The 15,545-nt window shown below is 26.5% G+C and overlaps 1 protein-coding gene across 1 annotated transcript in view; it reads left to right on the top strand.

Moving 5' to 3' along the window:
• Window positions 1-970: 970 nt before the first annotated feature.
• Window positions 971-15,545, top strand: part of LOC145834903 (protein timeless homolog) — a 60,660-nt gene continuing 46,085 nt past the window's right edge. The window contains exons 1-9 of the mRNA XM_082942431.1: window positions 971-1,167; window positions 2,582-2,735; window positions 6,155-6,272; window positions 6,991-7,044; window positions 7,556-7,710; window positions 9,046-9,160; window positions 12,430-12,554; window positions 13,937-14,113; window positions 14,913-15,089. Coding sequence (XP_082798557.1) covers window positions 1,071-1,167; window positions 2,582-2,735; window positions 6,155-6,272; window positions 6,991-7,044; window positions 7,556-7,710; window positions 9,046-9,160; window positions 12,430-12,554; window positions 13,937-14,113; window positions 14,913-15,089 — 1,172 coding nt within the window. The 5' untranslated portion in view covers window positions 971-1,070. The remainder of the gene's footprint in view (window positions 1,168-2,581; window positions 2,736-6,154; window positions 6,273-6,990; window positions 7,045-7,555; window positions 7,711-9,045; window positions 9,161-12,429; window positions 12,555-13,936; window positions 14,114-14,912; window positions 15,090-15,545) is intronic.

Raw genomic sequence — 15,545 nt, 5'->3', positions numbered from 1 at the left:
ATTTGTAAAACACTATTTTATGACAACAGGGTTCGCAAAGTCTTTTTCCAGATGTCTTCATTTTTTCCAGTTTTTGTCTAAACTACTTGATTTTTGTCCGCTTTTAGTATGAAGTTAAGTATAAGGTAAGAAAATTATTTTAAGGGCATAGGGGGGTCCACCTTGATTTTTACAAGTTGATCTTATTTTATAGAGTTTTATCTGAGCTATCAGACATTTCTAACCGCATAAAAAATAAAAATTAATTTTTGAGATATAAGCGATCAAAATCAGTGATCTCAGTAAGTTCTTAATGAAATGTGAAAACCAAAAACACAAAAAACGACTATTTCATTAAAAATCTATCTTCTCCTTCATTTTTTAACAAATCTTCTTCAAATTTTCACATAATGTCTATTATTAGATTTTAAAAAGAATGAATTCAGGATTTTTCTTTTTTTGAACAAAAATAGACCCTAAGAAATTTGCTGTTTATTCGTTTGTATTGGAAAGTTTTTATCATTTTTTTATTTGTATTAATTAATTGATTTCTATATATGAATTTATTTATATTAACTTATTTATATTAATTTATTTATATTAATTTATTTAATTAATTTAGTTGTTATTTTTAGTAAAAAAAAGTTGGACCTCCTTATGCCCTTAATAATACTAAGTATTTGTTTAATTACTAGTTAAATGTTTTGTGTAATTTTTTTATAGTTTTTATAAAACAAACCAATAAAACATTTAGAGTTAACTTTTAGGATTGCTGTTACTTGTTAAAAAAGATTTCTTTAGCCTAAATTATTTTCCACCTATTTACTGTGGATTTGTAGTTAGCAACGACTCAAATACATTCAAGTAGTTTCTATATACAAATACTTATACATAAAATAAACATCCACATAAACAATTACTTACACACTTTTGGTATTCATTTTTACATACTTATTTTGTACAAGTTATTAACAATTGCTCCAACAGATTCTGATATTTATTATACTCAATTATTTCAAATAACAAACAAAACAACCCACAAACGTTCTATATTCTGTGCCCTTCTCATACAATGTTTTGCTGAATGATTTATGGACTTGTTTATGATGAATTGCGAATTATTGGCTGTTTGTAGTGCGCTCGGTTACTTGGAGGGAGAGACCTACTATAAAGAAGAAGACTGCATTGGTTGGTTGTTGAAATAAAGTATTAGTTGTTTAGTATTTTGTTCTATGTATGTAGGAAAGTAGCTGCCTAAGTTTAAGTTAGCATAAATCTAGTAAATTTAAGTCCACCTGTTATTAAATTTATTCACTAAAAGTACAAAAGGGACATAGTTGGTAAAATATATGTTCATGTAAATCTAGTTGTTGTACATAGTTAATTATTTTTTATTGTTTAAATCTGGTCTTGAAAGCTTAACTGCTAAGTAGGAACTGTTTTAGGACTAATTTTGCACAACTTAAAACTATCATTTTATAGTTACTATAAGTCCTCTATGAAAATGTCAAGTTATTGTTTTACCTTATTACAGTTCAGAGGAATACCTGATTGAGTTGTTGAAAAATGCAAACAGATTTTATTGTAAATTACAAGACATAAGTTTAATTTACTTAAGTTTGTAAAGGAACTGTATCGTGGTTAGATTAAATGAACAAATTTGTAAACTATAAACTAAAAAAAGACTCACAAATCAGTTTTAACTGATCATTTATTTTTAAAACAGACTAGGTAAAATAGCAGTTAAAGTGCCGAACAATTTTAGTTATATTTTTTTTTTAAATAAACAAAAATACTTGATTAATTTACAAAAGCAGAATAGATACACATTTTATTAAGAAAATGTAAATAATCACAGCTCACTTTCAATTTATCTTATCATTTAATAGTGAAGGAAACTTTATTTCAAACAAAGTGACATATGTTATAACTAATGTTTTATTGAACACCGTAAAATTTCTGATTTAGTATCTGAGATGCAGAAATTTTATTGTAATTGATAAGACAAACAGTTTAAATAACCAATTATTTTCTTGAACACAAAAATAGATAAAAGCACAATTAATTGTAAAAAAGTATTAAACTGTGAAAAAATATGAACAATCTTTAATCAAACATACCAGGTAAAATTGTTAATCAAGACCTCACATGATACTAACAAAGTTTATTGTAAATTAATATCTCTGATCTTATTTTAATAAGTAGCAGACCAGGTGAACTGTGTGATGAAAGTTATAAACAATCTATAAAAGTTTTTAAATTATAAGAAAAAAAAGAATTTTCTATTATTTGTAAATTTACTGTTACAACAATTGTTATTCTAATTTCTTAAACAGACCAGGTAAAATGCCTGATAAAGTACAGACAAAATCTTATGTAAATAAGTTTTTAAATAAAAAAATCCTGAGTAGTACAATAAAACATTTATAAACAAATAATTGTTTTTAAGACCAGGCCTGACAAAATACTTACTAAGTACAACAAATTAATAATGTAAAAAACACAATTTTTTATTCGACAGACCAGGTAAAATACCTATATAAGTACTTACTAAGTACAGTCAAATCAATAAACATAAATAACCCAAACAATTATTCAACAGATCAGGTGAAGTGCCTGATAAAGTACCTTCAGAATGAGGACAACACCCGGGACATCAGGACGCAGCTGGGAGCTGCCCACATCCTCCAGAACGATCTTCTTCCCATCCTCACTCAGTACTACGACGATCCCGACCTGTTCTCATGCGTGTTGAGGTATGTGGAGATAAAAAATAATTTAAAAGTTTTAGAATAGTTAATAGTTAAAATGAATATTTGAAAATTTATTACTGTAAAGTACAATTACTGTACACGTATATAGATTTATTACAGATTTATACAATATGCGTTTGTTTTTTATTTTTGTATGTATATAATAATTAACATTAATTATAATTAATTTATCATTGATTAGTTCTAGCTTGTTCAATGTAAGGCAACAAATTCTGCCATCCCAAAATAAAAGTTGTCAAAGTATCTATAACAATATCAAGTCATGAATATTAGTTTTTTGTTTTGTATGTTAGAACATTTCAAGAACGAAGTTACTTGTGTTAAGTGTACAATGTTTGTTGTGTATTGTTTAAACATTTGCTTTGTGTAGTGTTTGTTATGTAATACACTACATAAAGGTGAACAATGGTTACAAATACTGCATTAAATGAACAGTTATTATATAAGTTTAATAATTAGTTTTATAATTTTTTGTTTGTTTGTTTGTGTATTATGTTATTATGATAAAATGTCCAGTAGGCTTATATAAAACTTCATTATAACATTTTTGCTTGATTTTTCCTCAAAATTTCAAACAAGTTTAATGTGCTACAGTGATCAATGTTTTGTATAAAAAGTATATAACTTTTAAAATATTAAAATATAATCTATTTATATTTCTTTTGATATGTTCTTTTAATGTTATATTTTGAAAACTAGAGAAGTTTTTAAAGTTGCCAACTTAGTTAAATTTTCATAAAACCTTTTAATTTTGTTTGATTTTTTTTGAAAGATTATTATCATTTTATAATTTTTAACTATTTGACATTATTTATAGTAGTATTGTAACTATTTTTTAATTTAAATTAAATTTTTAAAGAACTCACACTAAAACATCTTATTTTTTGTACGATTGTTATAATCTGATAATTTTATTTTAAAAATACTTAACATTGATTTATTAAACTTTTTTTCAAAATTGTTTATAGTAATCAAGTTAAAATAAATTCTGTCATTTAGTGATTATTCAAGTTTGGATTCAAATTTTATGTTGTCAGTTTATGCCGATAACTCAAAAATATACCACAATACATTTTTAATTTTTCAAAAAGTTTTTTTATTCTTTCTACTGTTTCAACCAGTACTGATGCATTTTGTTATAAGCATCTTTCCAACTATTATATAATAGTACCAAATACGTAATCAAGGTGAAAAACTTAAAGTTTTAAAGCTTATTCATTTGATTAATAGTTTCAAACACTATCATGGTTGTAATAAATCACAGGTTGAAAAAGAGCTAAACTTTTGTATCGTTTTCAAATATTTATATTGTTAATTTCTAGTTGAATATAAGCTTTCTAATCATTTTCCCAACTAAGCAAATTGATTACTTACGGTGACTCTACTTACTAAAAACACGGTTTGGAAAAAAAAAACTTGACGGTTCTAGTTTATAGTCAGCATCTGCTAAAAATGATTTTTAGTTACGATTAAAATTATTTCTATTTGCACACTTATATCCATATTTTCTTATACTTTTATCTTAATGTTTTTTACCAGTCATTACTTGTAAAGTATAATTACTGATATATATTATAAGAGTCTTTGTGTATCAGTTATTTAGTACAAGAAAACAAAGTAGCTCTATTTGCTAATAGTAACTTGTAATTTAAAATAAAGCTAGTCAATATCTCAAAAATATGTTTTTCACTTTTAGTAGTATATATTTTATCATATTTGAAATAAATTTAGTGGTACACTCATATTTTATAAGAAAAAATATCATTCTAGATTAAAGGTAACAAATACAGCATACATGCGTTACAAAACATTTGAAGTTAATTAACAATGATTTTGGAAGCTCTAAAAATTTAAATTTTTATAGCATCTTTACATAAAGAGCTCTTTTGAGTTTAAAGTGTTGGTTTTATTTTTTTAACCTTTTATATAAGCCATTTATAATCACTGACGTTTACTTATACTAATTTTAGTGTCTTGATGCATATTGTTTAAATTCAATACGGCAAGTTTACTAAGCGTATAAATCTTCTTAATTGTCTGTTGCAAATTAAATTTTGCTTGCTCAGTAAGATTACATATGCAAGTCAAAATGTATCTTTATTTGTAATTATCGTTTTCAAAATTTTTTTTGCTTGTTTATTTGTTGAATATTTTGTCGTTTTGTATATTTTAATAACTAACAAAAAAACAACTAATGTAAGTTAATTTTTTAAATGTCTAAATTTTTTCTTAAATAAAATTTTTGCTCACTTTAAAACGTTTTAAAAACAATTGATTTTAAAATAATGACGGGATAAAAAACAGGTTTTATTTTTTTTGTATGTAGGTCGCAGTTCATCTATAACTATTATAAGAAATCCATTAGTTACTAATTATTGATTAAAAACACAAGGAGAGTTCTATTGAATTCTATGTCATAGTTCACTTGAGACTTATTGCAAAGCATGCAGCTTAAACCACAAATGTACTTATTACGAGATTAAGTCGTGTAAAAATGACACATTTCTCTATTATCACGAACAACTGCTTTTAATTTTTATACTTGCGAACAAAGCGTTTTTAAACATGCATTTCAATAAAACACTATACGAAGTTTTGTTAAGTTTTAAAAGTAACTGTTAGGTTTAATTAAAATTTAAATTGTGCGTATATTTAAGTAAAGTTTGCAGTATTTAATGATTTTCTCATGTTATACCTCATCCAACTTTGAACCTGTAGTTTTGTTATTTAATTTTTTTTAATATTCAGAAAAATTAATAAAATCATGATATAAAATAGTTTTTGTTGTGATAAAATTTATAGTTAGGGTCGTAAGCTTCTTTTTTTCTTGCGATCAACTTGACTCAACCAGCTCTCTGTGCTCCAACATAAAAGTCTCTAAAGTTCATTTTTAGTTTAATAATTTAGTGCACAAAGTGCAGCTCAACCTTGTATATTGTCAGGAAATCTGGGATAGATTCAGATTTCCCCTACATTTTTGAGAAACTTGCAAAAAGTTTGCATAAATTCAAAAATCAATCGCACATTTGCTGTTTCGGCTAAATTTTTAAAAGTCTAAAAAACTTCTTATTTTTTTATATTCTATCCCTAACCCACCTTAACCAAACATACAATCAAGAAATGTAGTTTTGATAATTAGAAATAAAAATAACATGATTTTTTTTTGTTTACTCAGCAAATATGATTTGCAAGTTTGTGCAAACTATTGAGCTGCCCAAAAAAAGTAGTGGAAATCTGAAGCTACCCGGAAGTCTGAATATATTTTTTTATTGAAACGTAAATAAGTACTCGTTCAGATTAATCATGTAACATGTAGTTTTATTGGAATCATTTTGCTCGTGCTCCTAAAATTCTTAATGAAAAGTAAATGAACATATGATTATATGTAATTACCTTTACAGACTGGTAATCAACTTGACGCAACCGGCTCTATTGTGCTTCAACGGAAAAGTTCCCAAGGACACGGTGATGCACTATCACTTCTTGAATGTTGTTTCTTACAATCAGGATTACAAAGAGGTTTTTGTTCTTTCTTACTAATACTAATAGTATATATTTTTAATAAAAACAACTATCACTCCCTGAATGTAGTTTCTTACAATCAATATTACAAAGAGGTTTGTGTTATTTCTTAACAATATGATATATATTTATAATTTATTGAGAAAATTCGTGTTTAAAAATAAGAGAACAAATGTTTCATTGAAACAATAAAATTGAAATCAAACCTACAACTGATGATTGAAAACAATTTTTTTTTCTTTATATGAAGCATATGTTCTGTTATTTTTAAACTCGAATTTTCTCAATAAATTATTCAAAAGCCCTTCAAGTGGGCTCAGTGGAAAGTGATTAAGTTTATATAATCACTTTAATTCTTTATATATATTCATAGTAAATATAACTATTAATTCTTAAATGTTGTTTCGTACAACCAGGATTATAAATAGGTTTGTAACATAAAGTTTGTAATAATAATAAATTTATTTCGTCAAAAAAAATTAAAAATTGTATTTACATTTTTTTAATAAATTTCTTTTTGTGACAATGTTAAACTTTTTTATCCATGCTACTATGTACTATTTTAACTTTTTAGACGCTAAGATTTATATATTTCATCATTTTGTTTGTGTAACTAATTACTTTTTGAGTAAAATATCTAATGATAAAATTTGAGTAATTGAAGTTCAATTAACTTGTTAGTTGACAATAAAAAATCTGACAATTATTTTTATAGGCTTTTGGAAAAAGTGATGAAATTTGGAATGTTCTCAGAGAAAAGATACACCAGGTAAACAACATATATTTTTTAAATTACGTTTTAAGTTTAAGTATTAGAAGTATCATGGGAGAATAAGAAACCTGTACAATCGTTAAAATAAATAAACAATTAATAGAAAAATATAGATAATAAAATACATTTTCAAACCCAGTTACTAAAAAATTATTAAACAAGTATAAGTACAAGGTACTATAAGTATTATTGGAGAATAGAAAACCTAAACAGTCCATATATTAAACTAAAAATATTAGATATTAATCAGGTATTAAAAGTGTTTTGGGGAAAAAAGAACATAACAAATAAAATAATAAAATGAAGAATAATGAAAATTGTTATTTAGAGAAAAGAAAAGCTTAACAACCGTTTTAATAAAAATAAAAATATTTATATACAGAGTATTAATATAACAAGAATAAAAAATCAAGGTCTTAAAAAAGTTCAGGGAAGGTAGGAAACCCCAGCAATCCTTATAAGTTAAAATAAATAACAATAAGTTGAATTAATAAAACAAAAAATATAGGTTTTGGAAGTGTCCTGGGAAGATAGGAAGCCGGAGCAGTCCCTGTTGGTGGAGAGGTGCCTGGTTCTTTTGAGGAATCTGCTGCACACTCCCGCCACCACCGAGGATTTCAGGAAGACGAATCAGGAGTTGTCGTCACAAGACTCTCTTATTTGGTGGGGATTTTATTTAGTTGTATAAAATATTTGTTGGAATTTTTAAGTTAATCAGGAGTTTTCATCAAAAGATTTGCCTATTTGGTGGGGATTTTGTTACTAGTTTATCGCAGAGTTTTATTGTTTTTGTTAAAACGTAAAATCAATCAGGTATTGTCATTGCAGGACTGCCTTATTTAACTAACTTGTTTAATACAAATATCTTTTTATAATTAATCAACCATGAGTTCACAAGAATTTTCTATAAATATTTACTAATATACCTTAAAATACAAGAGTATATGGAGGCAAATCAGGGATTTTTATTAAAGATAGTCTTATTTGGTTAGTTTCTACTAGTTGTTTGTGTACAATTTTTGTTAAAATGTATTAAATTGATCAGGAATTGTCATCACAAGATAGTCTTATTTGGTTGGTTTTATATATATTTTTAAATTATATAAAAAAGGTTTCATTTTACATACTATTTACTTTCTTCTGATTCTAAGTTCTCAGGACAGCCTCATTCGCTTAAAACTTTTATGACATCTATAAAAACTTTCGTAACATACTATTTGCTTGAGATAGTAAGATTTTTACATAAGATGGTCTTATTTGGTTGGTTTCTTTTAGTTATTTGTGTAGAATTATTGTTAAAATGTGTTAAATTGTTCAGGAATTGGGCTTCCAGGACTGCTTTATTTGGTTCACTTTTGTTTTTTTATAAAATATTTGTTGAAATGATTAAAAAATGTGGTTTTGGTTTTATTTTTACCACTCTTTTGTCTATAATACTTTTTAGATTGAGTTTTACACTTTGTTACAAGTTTGAGTCATATATTTTAAGTGATGACAAACTTTATTTTAAAACTTTGTAAAACGTTTTAAAATATAATTTGTAAACGTTTTACCCAATATAAAAATCTGCAAGTCAATACCTTGTTGCAAAACTCCCAAGTGAACCTACAGCAAGTCCTAAATTTTACACAATATAATTTTGATATAGATTTTTTAAACTGATAAATTCACTCATCAGATTTTATGTTTTGATGGTGTGCATTTATTCATACAAAGTTTTGAATCTTACAGTCACATGTGCGTAGACTAGTATTGAAATACTTACTTTATATTTAGTCTTACAGGAAAATTCAATTTTTGACGATTTGATTTTACATTTATTTTTAGATAAACTTTTAAATTTTACATGAAATTTTACGTTGACTAATAATGAAATATTTGATAAAATTAAATCTTTCAGGAAAATTCACTCGTCAGATTTCGATGAACTAGATATTGTACGACAAAAAAAAAAAATAAATTTATTTATTTTTTAACTTAATTTTAAATTTTAAACAGGAAAATTCACTCGTCAGATTTCGACGACTTGATCTTGTACATGGTAGGATCCAACGATGAGACGCAGTGGATGCTACATTTGATTGAAATCATCTGTTTGATACTAAAAGAACAAGTCAGTTTATTTGAAAATTATTTTGAAAAATTTACGTACTTTGTATTTGATTGAAAACATCTGTTTGATACTAAAAAAACAAGTCAGTTTATTTGAAAATTATATAAAAAAATTACGTATTTTGCATTTGATTGCAAACATCTGTTTGATACTTAAAGAACAAGTCAGTTTGTTTGAAAATTATTTTGAAAAATTTACGTACTTTGTATTTGATTGAAAACATCTGTTCGATACCAAAAGAACAAGTCAGTTTATTTACAAAAATTAAATAAAAAAATGCGTATTTTGTATTTGATTGATTAAATTAGTGGAAGCTAAAATTATAACAAACAAGTCCATTTTAAAGTTTATTTTATTCAATCTTACCTTTTCTAAAATTATTAAAGTTGTAAATAGGTCAACTTTGATAGATTAGTATTGAACTTAAAGCAAAACAAATTAGGCTCTGGTAAAAGTAGTCTGCGTGATATATGCTGTTGCTGAAATGTACCCGGTAGAAAATCATGTATGATATTGAAAATAATTTTTGTGGTGAACTTAATAATAAATAACATACAACTGAAATTTCTGGTAAACAAGCTAAAAAATTCGTTCTAATGCAACAATTGGCGGACTAAAAAATGTTTTTATCAAAAAATATTTTGTCAAAAAAGAGCACGTTATGACGTAATAAAAAGGACAATAGTGTTTGCATTTAGTTGTTATAAAATATTTTATAAAAGTTCAAACAAGTTTGCTATCATTTTAGTAGGTAACTTTTAAGTGTATTAATTTTCAAAAGTTACAAAAATGCTGCATAGTAAATTTAAATTTTAATATACAGAATGAAATAATGATTTTGTCACAATAGTTCTACAGCCTGTATACAAACAAAGTTTAAATACATTTTCAAAGCCCGCAGAAAAAAATATTGATTTTTTTGGCATTTTTAGTAATAACAAATAATGAAAATTTTTAACTAACCTTGAAACCGCAAGTCGTTAATATTTAATGAGGTAAACTTTGTTTAATTTTATTTTTATTTCAAGGTTTTCAAGTAAAACAATAAGCTGCAAACAGTAACTTTACGATTTTTGAAACTTACAAATTGAGTTTTTGTTTGTTTTATTTAAGTTTCAAGTATTTTTAACACATTAAACTTTAATATGTAGATTTTTAGACTTGTCAAAAGCAAGAAAGTTGTTAGAATTTGTTATTTAAATTCTTTTGACTAAAGTTTTCTATAATACATTAAAAGTAACAAAATGAAAGTTTGTTAAAAATGTTTAATGCTTAGTCAATAACTACTTTAAAAAATTTTAATTTTGCTTTGAGTTACATAATATAAAAATCAAACATCATGTTAAACTGTTTACTTGTTTAACTTTAATTTGATTATCAACAAAAATCATGTTTAACAATTGACAATATTTGTTTTATTCGTTATAGTTTGCTGTTATAAACAGTGTAAAAATATTTCAAACGTTTTAAAAATAAAAAACAATCTGACTTATTTTAACTCTCTGCTGCTTTCGAAACCAAATGTTCTAAAAGTTACAGGAAGTGCCGTTTTTTGTAGCATTTAATCTTAGGAAAACTTCTTTAGACGGTAAGTGAAAAAAGTTCCTAAACTCGTCTAAGTAATAAAGTAACATCAGGGTTGCCAATGGAAAACCTAGAATATGATAAGTGTTGAAAAGGTCCGGAAAAACCTGGAATTTTTAAGAAACATCAAATAAAAAGAATGTGAATGAATTTTAGAATGTAAAGCATTTATAATATCTTTCAAATATAATAGTTTTTTTTCTAACATTTAAATTTTTAATTATTATAAAATACTTTTAAAATGGCATTACAATACTTTTTCAATTTTGATGTACTTTTTAACATAGTTTTTTACCTTAAAATCAATTTTGTACTAAAATCGACAAAAAAAGTTGTACCTTTAAAAATCTTGAAGAAATTCAGAAAACATGGAAATGTTTGTTAAAAACTAAAAAGTTTAAACATAAGTCACTCATTTAAAAAAGGTTTATTAATTAATTTCGTTTAGCTCTTCATCAGAAAAAACTTGCTAAAATTACTAGTAATTTTGAAATACATAGCTAAAATTTGTTACGTCATAAAGCATAAAAGTATGTTTAAATTATAGTTGGTATATACTTGCTGACTTGAAGTTGTTTGTAAAACAAAACTGTTAAAACAAAAAATTTAAGATAGTAGAAATTTTACCTGAAACACAATAAAATAAAAGTACATTACAAAAATACGACAATAATACCAAAACACGCTATTTATAAAGTTTTAAATTGTAAAAATCTTTTTGTTTGCAAATTTTCGGCTCACGAGTTCTAATAAACTAAAATTAGAACTGAGAGATGGTAAGTGAATCTCGCTCTACTACTTTCTACTATCTTAAATTTTTTGTTTTAACAGTTTTGTTTTACAAACAACTTAAAGTCAGCTAAGTATAATTCAACTATAATTCAAACATTTTAAACATACTTTTATGCTTTATGACGTAACAATTTTTAGCTATGTATTTCAAAATTACTTTTTATTACCAGTACTTTTAGCAAGTTTATTCTGATGAAGAGCTAAACGAAATTAATTAATAAACCTTTTTAAAATGAGTGACTTATGTTTAAACTTTTTATTCATTAAAAACCTTTGGCGACCTTATGGTTTTAAAACAAACGTATCAATAGATAAATGTTTAATATTAACTATTATTATTAGAACGCGGTGCAACTAGCTTCAGTGTGGAACAGACTTTTAATTTGTCAAAATAATTGGATAAATAGAATTTAAAATAGTGTTAATCATGACGTATCAATAGACGCCTATACGACGTCACACCGAGTGCGCTGCATGAAAATAAACTTCTAACTCTCCAAAAGAAGCACAAAAAAAACAAATGAACAATACAACACTAACGAATGTTCACACAAAAAATTATCAGTAACTTTTATTGCATGAACGTGATGCAAAATTTATTTTTTTAAAACTTTAAAATATAAAAATAAAAACAAATAAAATACAGTATAAAAACATTAATAAATAATAACTTCTTATTGAATTCAATTAGATAAATGTGTAATGACGTCACAATTTATTAATTTTTTATCAATAGTTTTGCAGAACTGGCTTCGGTGGGTCAGACTAGCTCTTCGAAATAATTAGATAAATGTATAATGACGTCACCATAGATACTTATACGATACCACTTAGAACCAGTTCAAAAATAAATGTTTAAATAATATGGTTAATTTTTATCGATAATTTCGCAGAACGCGGTGCAGCTGGCGTCGGTTGGTCAGACTTCCAGCTCTTCGAAGGAGGGAAGCGAGCTGCAAGCCATGCGGAAGACCGAGGAGACGAGAAGAAAGATCGCCAGGGCCAAGCTCACTGCACGGTGAGAGGATGATTCTATTAATTTAATTTATTATTTAATATTGTTAATTGTTATTTGTAACAAGACACAAGTCTTTTGTTGAATGTTCACATCAGACGAAACGCAGGGTTCGTGCGCGTCAGGCTAAGTCAGGCTAAATCAGGCTAAATCAGTTTTTTTGAAAAAAGGTGAAAAACGTCAGGCTAAATCAGTTTTTATGTTTAAAAATTTGAGAATCTCAGTTTTTGTCAGTTCAAATGCATGAACTTTTTTTTAATTAAGATCAAATTGAGATGTGAATTTATTTCTAAATAAAGATTTAGTTATTAAAGACAAAATCAGTCAGTATTTGTAAAAATAAGTGCTTAAAACCTTTTGTTGAATCTCTAAAATAATTTTAAGAATCTTCATTATTTTGTTTTTAGTAGATTATATACGTCATAATTATAAAAATTCATAAAAAAGTACAGTTTAAACATTACAGTTTAGTTCAACAACTTAGCTGTTTGTCTGAATTTGTTTACATGAGCTTTGTTTTTCAGAGCTTAGTTGGTTATAATGTTTTAATTTCTAATATAAAGGCTTTATACCAAATAGTTTTTAGATTAATACTCTTAGCAGTTTGTTAAGTCACATTTCTGTTTTAATAAAAGCTTCTGGTCCAGTCATGTAACTTATAATTGACGAATTCAAGTACTAATTGACACGAATCCTGTATATGGGTGATAAGTGGTGGATGTAACTAAGCCCCAAAATTTAATAAAGGTATGAATTCATTGAAGCAGAAATTATAATGACCAGTTAAAAATATTCAAGTTGCTGGGTAAGCGATTGATAGATGTTGAAAAATAACTCATTTAAATTTTTATTTTCTTTAAAAGTAGTTTTGTGAATACTTTTATTGCTTTAATTTGCTAATTAAGACCCCCCGATACCCAAAATGCCTTCTGAAGGTGATTTTTTCTACTTTAAAAAAATGTCAGGCTAAATGGGTCTCTGTCAGGCTAAATGAAAAGGAATTTCGCGCACGAACCCTGGAAACGTTTGTGATAAAACATAACAGTAGTTGTGTTTATTTTATATAATGTGTGTAAACTGAAAAAAAAAAAGAAGACATTTCTCTGAGTTTTTAGCAGTCTACATAAATATTGACTGCTTGGCGAGGATAGTTAATACTTTACCTCTTACATAAAATTTACACAAGTATTTGCATGAATTTTTTGTTTTTATTGTACAATTTCTTTTTTTTTTAGATTTTTCTTGGGTTGATTTCCAAGTTTACGAAAACAAAAGAACAAAAACATCAAATGGTTTTCAAAGTAAAATTGCTTAAATTATATTATATATTTGATATGATAATACATTTAAAAAAACTTCAAAAAAAATACGGTTCGAAAAAACAGCCACTCGCGGTTCGGGGGGACGTACGTTGCGAGGGGCACCAAGGCGCTGACCGACGACAATGACGTCATAATGCACCGGAGCCTGCAGCACTGCAAGGAGATGAGTTTTGACGAGGGTAAAAACCCGGTGCGGAAAGCGCGGAACAGGAGGGCCATCATCGACGAAGTCATCGAGAGGTATGTTTTGTTGAAAAATAACGGGGAATTGTTTATCAAAAGTTCGGAAAGTTATACAGGGTTGCCACTTTACCTGGAAAAACCTTGAAAAACCTGGAATTTGACAATTTAGTCAAAAATAACCTGGAAAAACATAGAATTTAAGAAATTTTTGAAAAAAAACCTGGAAAAACCTGGAATTTTGATCAAAAAACCTGAAAAAAACCTGGAATTTTTATTAAGTTTTACATCTTCAGTAGTAAAATTTCGATTTGACACAAAAAATCTATCATATAATTAATTTTTTTTGTCATCATCAAAATTTTTTTTATTTAAAAACACATTTGAAGTTACTTTACAGTATCTTTTCGATATTTTTAAACTATTTAACACAGTTTCTTATATGAAAATTAATTTAAAACTAAAAATAGACCCAAAAATGTGTATTTTTAAAAACCTGGAAGACATTTTGAAAATATGGAAAAAATTTGGAAAAAACAAGTGGCAACCCTGGTTATAAGAAAACCGTCGATAGAATTGTTGAGAAATAACTTTTTAATGAATTGTTTAACTATTTTTCAGTTAAAGTGTTTGGAAAGCAATAAAAATAGAAATTATTTTCTTATTAAAAGATGTAGGTAACCTAATAAATTTAATTTCTTTTTACTTGATTCTTTAAATATTTTTTGTTAACAGAATAACAATTAAACAAAAACAAATCTTTACCTATTAAGCAAAACAAATCACTTCTATTTACTAATTCTGTAAAAACCATTCTTTATCTCAGTAAACTAGTATATGTTAAATTATTTCTCACCAGGCACTCGTCCAGGGGCATCAGCAAGATCCTGTCCTCCTTCTGCCGGGGCTTCCTGGAGCGGGGCTACAACCTGTGCATGCGGGTGACCAAGGACCGGCTGCAGCGGGAAGGCGCGCACCAGGACCACGACGAGACGTTCTACTTCTGGATGATGAGCTTCTTCCTCAAGTTCAACAGGTTTGTTGCGTCATAATTGTTTTTTGTTATATATATATTTATCTAATTATATGAACAAATAGTTTAGACAGCTGTTTCATACATGAAATATAAAGTTTCATGTACTCCTCAGTAAGCTACAGTTTATTACAATAGTAAACAGAAATTTATATTTTGAAATTTTGTTGTAGATCTGAAATCAAAAACTAAACTTATGTTTACTATTGTGATATACTGCAGATTTGGAGGAGTACATGAAGTTTACATTTCATGTACGAAGCAGCTGTCTAAACTATTGTTTTTATATAATTAGATAAATATTTAGCTCCAATTTAATTTGTCGAGCACTATCATGAGACTTTATAATAGTTCGGTGGTAATGTTTTGTATAGTAACGTGATTACACCTTTCGTTTTTTGATCAAGAACGGGTAGGTCTTTTTATGGGTACTATTTTATGGGCACTATTTTATGTGTA

Source organism: Thalia democratica, chromosome 4 (assembly GCF_965202585.1).
Source record: "Thalia democratica chromosome 4, ktThaDemo2.hap1.1, whole genome shotgun sequence".
In the NCBI taxonomy this organism is placed as follows: Eukaryota; Metazoa; Chordata; class Thaliacea; order Salpida; family Salpidae; genus Thalia; species Thalia democratica.
The sequence above is the reverse complement of the archived record's forward strand: the minus strand, read 5'-3'. Positions and strand labels throughout refer to the sequence as shown.